The sequence below is a fragment of the Cornus florida genome, unplaced genomic scaffold, assembly GCF_030987335.1.
Source record: "Cornus florida cultivar Cherokee Brave unplaced genomic scaffold, ASM3098733v1 CherokeeBrave_3.0.0_Hap2_Chr06, whole genome shotgun sequence".
NCBI classification, from domain to species: Eukaryota; Viridiplantae; Streptophyta; class Magnoliopsida; order Cornales; family Cornaceae; genus Cornus; species Cornus florida.
In genome coordinates, this window is record NW_026775576.1 from 64,901,346 (window position 1) to 64,906,681 (window position 5,336).

Consider the following 5,336-nt stretch of genomic DNA (forward strand, 5'->3'; position numbering starts at 1 on the left):
TTATAATTATACATATTTTCTTAGTACTTTCTGAAGGGTTGGCAACTTATATATAAATTCATGCACTCACAGTAGGGGAGTCATTTGTTGTTTAGGTTGGTAAATTGAATGGTAAAATTGAAAACAATATATAATAAAAATTTGAATAAAATAAATGAATTTGCAAGAAGTTTTGGTTTGACACCCCTCAATTAGGGTCAGTACACTCCACGAGACTCTTTCAAATATATCCAAACACACCTCTTGAGACCTGAACGAAGGAATACTAAAACAATAGACAAATTAACTATATTAGTCGAACTCAGTGTTCTATTTTTCTTCCTAGCACAATTTTTTTTTTTTATAATCAGATTCAGGAATAGTGTTGGCTCGTTTAACATGGGGCTGTTCGTGCATATATATATATATATATATATATATATTGGGGCCATTGAATGAGAACGCTTTTGGCAATGGTGCATGAACCTATGAACTCATGACCCAATTTTTATAATCATCAAATATGTTACACAAATATAATATGATAAAATTATGTACCATGGCTAGTACTGTCCTATATGTTTTCATATAATTTAAGTTTGAGAAGTGAGTGCATGACTTTAGAAACATTTAAAAACATTCTTTGCAAACATCTTCTGCGAGCTTCCCTATCGTGGGGTGAGAATTGAGGGTCTTTTCTCCCACCTTATCTTTAAACAGATCCCAGGCTGCTTGCCATGGCAAACATTCCACTTCAATCGTCTTCTTGGCTTCCATAACACCGCACACATTCATGAATCTGGTGGTGAAGACTACCTTGGAAGACTTGTGTTGATTGTCAGTTAAAACTGGTGGAATCCCCACTTCATCAACAAGATCAATCGGACTCCATATCTCATCTAAAAGTAGCACAAATTTCTTTATTCGCAATACCCAGAAGATTTCTCCTTTCTTCTCGTCTTGGGTATTATCACGGCTCCATGTTTTTGGAAATCCAAGCTTTTTTCCGATTTTATCCTGAACGCTCTCGATGCTACTTTGATCTTTAGACACCACAACCCAAATCATCACATCAAACTCTCCAGAGATGACCTGCTTTGCAAGCTCATTGTTGAGTTTGGTCGGAAGGGTTGTCGATCTTTCCAACTCCCGGTATCATGCGTATCTTGATGATTTTATCTGGGTTCGGGTAAGAATCCGGTTAGCGATTCGGACCCTCGGATTAGGATCGTTACAAAAGAAGGAGGAAGCATCCCTCCCTTCGGTCCCCAAAACTGTGAGAAAGATGAGAGAAAAAGAAGTAATAACTAATATAAATATTGAATTTTCATTTCTAACCCTTCTAAAAATTTGGGATAGATATATAATTTTGAAATTTTTAATTAATGAGGGCATATTAATAAAAAGAATATAAAAATCATATTTATTTTTTTTTTCAATTAAAAAAAAAAAATGTGTTACTCCATCCATCATTTATACTATCAATTTCCTTCAATAAAAAGTGAGAGAGGCACATTACCTTCCATAGGGATGCCTCAACCGTCCCTTCCCTTATCTCTTATACTTAGACAGAGCATTAGGATAATGACTAAAAAAAAATCCATATAAATTTATTCTGGTGCAATTTTTTCGTTTGATTTTCAAAAAATGACCTAAAGATTTATATCATAAAGTCCAAAAAAGTCTTACAGGAAAGATGCTTCTATAAGACAATTTTTTAAAAAGAAAAGAAAATGATAAATTCAAAAAATTCAAAAAATTTTATATTGATTGTTGGTGACGGGTGCGGTGAGCCTCACCACATAATATCAGCCAGCAACAATGCCCTTACTCACGTTATATCTTGTTCTTGAAAAATAAATTTGTTCTACACTGTATTACATTGGTGTAGCAAACAAAATTATTGAAAAAGATATAGAATTGCTTCACGAGCGGATCTCCCTTGAACCTTCTCATCTACTCCTTCCGCTTAATCACATTGCCTCGCTTGTAATTTTAAACTGTCTTCTTATCTAACGTTTTCATTTTACTGCCATAAACTTTTTTAGGGTTTCGAAATCTAGAATGGAGAAATTTGGGTTTCGAAATCTTGCAAAAAAAAAAATTGTATTTTTGGGATTCTTTTGGTTTTCTTTATTTTCTTGTTTACCAAACAGAGTACAAAGGTTCTGAGTTCAGTTTGTTTGCTAAATCTATGGATAATTAATTTTTTAATGGATATATATATATATATTTTAATTTCCTGACTATAATTAATGGGATTAGATGTTAGTGATTAGAAGGGAATGGGAATGACCGCATACAAGGCACGTCCCTTATGAATAATTAATTGAGGATGGTATTTTCTTGGCATAGAGAGAGAGAGAGAGAGAGAGAGAGAGAGAGAGAGCGAGCAGAACCAGGTTTGGGATTGGGAGTGTCGGGTAGGAGACAGAGAACTGGGTCTAAGGCATCGTTTGTGTTGCCGTTGATTCGTGTTTTTTTTTTTTTTACTTTCTTTTAATTGATACAATGACCTTAGATTTCAATTTTTAATTGACGTGGCTAAATCTTGGCCGTTGGATAAGAGGAGCCAGATCCTTGGCAAGTCTTTAAAAGACTGACACAGTAGTACGCTACACGTGATTGATGTCTTCGAGAGAAGTGCTTTGTTTTGAGTGAACCCTGTCGCCTATTGAGTATTGTTGTTTGTGCGGCTGGTTGGGGGTAAAGAAATGGTTATAAAAAAAAAGGGCAAAAAAGCATTAAAAACCCCCCCTTCAAGTTTCAGAAATCAGCATTTTACCCTCTTAAATTATAAAATCGAGCAAGTTAGTCTCTCAATTATCAGAAATGATCAATTTCACCCCATGGTAACCCTTTCCGGCTCATTTTCGGCACAGATGAAGCGCGTGAGGTTACTTTATGATATAATTCCATAACTGCCCTTGCAATATGACCGTTGTAGCCCTGTCTCTATAAATTGACTCCAAAACTTCATTTCTTCCTCCTCCAACAGCAACTCCCCTCTCCAAGTGTTAAAAAAAAAAAAACAAAAAAGTCCATCCCAGTTGAAGAAGTTAAGGTATTTTTATACTTTATATATATATATATTTCCTATGTATATATATGCTTACTGTTTAATATAAAATTTTATTTTTTTTTTAAAGTTATATAGTGAACAATTCTTTCCAAGGTAATATCCCCATAGATATAGCAAGTTACACGAATTTGAGTCTGGTTGATCTTAGTACATGTTGATGCGTAAATCCTCACGACTCGGAACGACGGCGTTTACCTGCAAAACAAAGGGACGTCACTTCGAATGGCACCGGTGGGGTGTCAGCCAAGGACTCTCCGACGATCAAGTTAGTACTTGTAATCGTATCACATAATAACTATATATCTTTTGTTTATGAGTTTTTTCTCATACCTTCTTTAACGGCTTGGTGCCCTATTTATGGCTATCGATTAGAATCCAATCCGTTGATGTCGATGGTTGATCTTATCTTTCGCTTGTGCGAGATTTGTCGGGGATATGAATAATCCTTTTGACCTCTTTCAATTATGATAAGATTATTCTTACCCTGTTGAACCACGATAATGAAATATAATCAATCTTATCAAGGGTGGGGTAGGTTTATATTTTTCCCTATCAGTTGCCCCACATTCCTAAGCTTGCACGTCTAGCTTTGGGGATGTAAATTTTTTTTTTTTTTTTCAACCCTTGTGAACAGTACCCGCGGGGTACTATTCATGCGAATAGTAACTCAGGATTTATTTATTTATTTATTTTCAACCCCTATGAACAGTACCTGCGGGTATTATTCATGTGAATAGTAACTCGGGAATTTTTTTTTTTACCCTGGGTACTGTTCCCTTGGATACTATTTTTGGTACCCTTAAGTATTCTGCCCCCGGATACTACTTTTAGTACCCTTGGGTATTCTTCCCTTGGGTACTAATTCTAGAACCCTTGGGTATTCCGCCTCTGGATACTATTTTTAGTACCCTCGGGTATTCTGCCCCTAGGTACTCTTCCTCTTGGTAAGGGAATAAATTATATGAGCTTCACTCAGGTCGTTACTCTTTTAATAAGGAAATTAAATTTTACGAGCTTCACCCAGCTCGTCCCCCTTTAATAAGGAATTTTTATTGACTATCCCTTTATAGTACATGGATGTTAATTACGGGATTTATTCAGCCCGGGTCCTTGTAGTACAGGACATTTATTTACTATCCCTTATGGTACGGGGATATTTAATTACGGGATTCATTCAGCCCAGGTCCTTGTAGTACATGATACTTATTTACTATCCCTTATAGTACGGGGATATTGATTACGGGATTCATTCAGCCCGGGCCCTTATAGTATAGGACACTTATTTACTATCCCTTATAGTACGGGGATATTTGATTACGGGAATCATTCAACCCATCCCTTTAGCAAGGGAATAAACTTTACGAGCTTTACTCAGCTCGTCCTTTTAGTAAGGGAATTAATTACCACATAAGTATAACACGTGAGGGGGAGGATCGTTTTTTGACCTGACCTTTGTAGGTTAAGTCCTGATCTCTGATGACCATACTTTTGTCAGTTAGGCCCTAGTCTTGGTCTCTGATGACCAAACTTGGGGTAACCGGGCACTGATCTTGGATGACCGAGCCTTTGTAGACTTTGGGCAATCAATTCTTAGTCTTGGTTGACTAGGCCTTGGTTTTGGATAACCAAGCCTTGATTTATAATAACCAAGGATTGTACCCTTCCCGTTGTGTAGAGACTAGAAACCCGACTAGCTCGATGTACCAAGGTACGATCAATCTTCTAAACCTTGTCATCATATGTAGATCAGCGATTGATATCGTATGATCCACTATTCTGCCCCCATGTTGGGATCTTGGGTGTTGATCCATTCTATAAACGTTTATGCAACAGATGGGGTGTCTGGTGCTGCAACAATTTACAGTTGTCTAAAACTATTAGATTGAGTTAGAAGTAATTACTAAAAATTAACCTGCAAGGGAAGAGAGGTGACGACTGTCGTCTGATAAGTGGAGGCTTAGTGTCCAGCGACTGGCTTGATGCCTGGTGGATAGAGGCGTGGTACCCAACGGTTGACAGATGACGGTCTGGTGGTCAATACCAGATGACGGTCTAGTGGTCAGCACCTCGTTGGGTCTAATGATCGCCCTTCACTCAGGAACCTGCTTGGGAATACAGACCTCATTGGACATGGGATCTTGAGGGATATTAGACCTCCTTGGACCTAAAGGTCTCAATACATTCTTGGGTGTAGAAGGCCACCCTGATTGTATGAATGAACGGAGTAATGAAACTCCGTTGCCAGAGACATCCTCAGTAGTAGAAGCTTTACTAG

At 37.3% G+C, this 5,336-nt stretch overlaps 1 protein-coding gene across 1 annotated transcript; it reads right to left on the minus strand.

Moving 5' to 3' along the window:
* Positions 1–609: 609 nt before the first annotated feature.
* LOC132314211 (probable disease resistance protein At1g52660) lies at positions 610–1,047 on the minus strand. Its single transcript, XM_059813103.1, has one exon. The coding sequence runs from the start codon at positions 1,045–1,047 to the stop codon at positions 610–612; it is 438 nt and encodes a 145-aa protein (XP_059669086.1).
* Positions 1,048–5,336: the final 4,289 nt, after the last annotated feature.

Coding starts and splice junctions, on each gene's coding strand:
- LOC132314211 (XM_059813103.1), bottom strand. CDS start 1,047: ATGATTTGGGTTGTGGTGTCTAAAGATCAAAGTAGCATCGAGAGCGTT.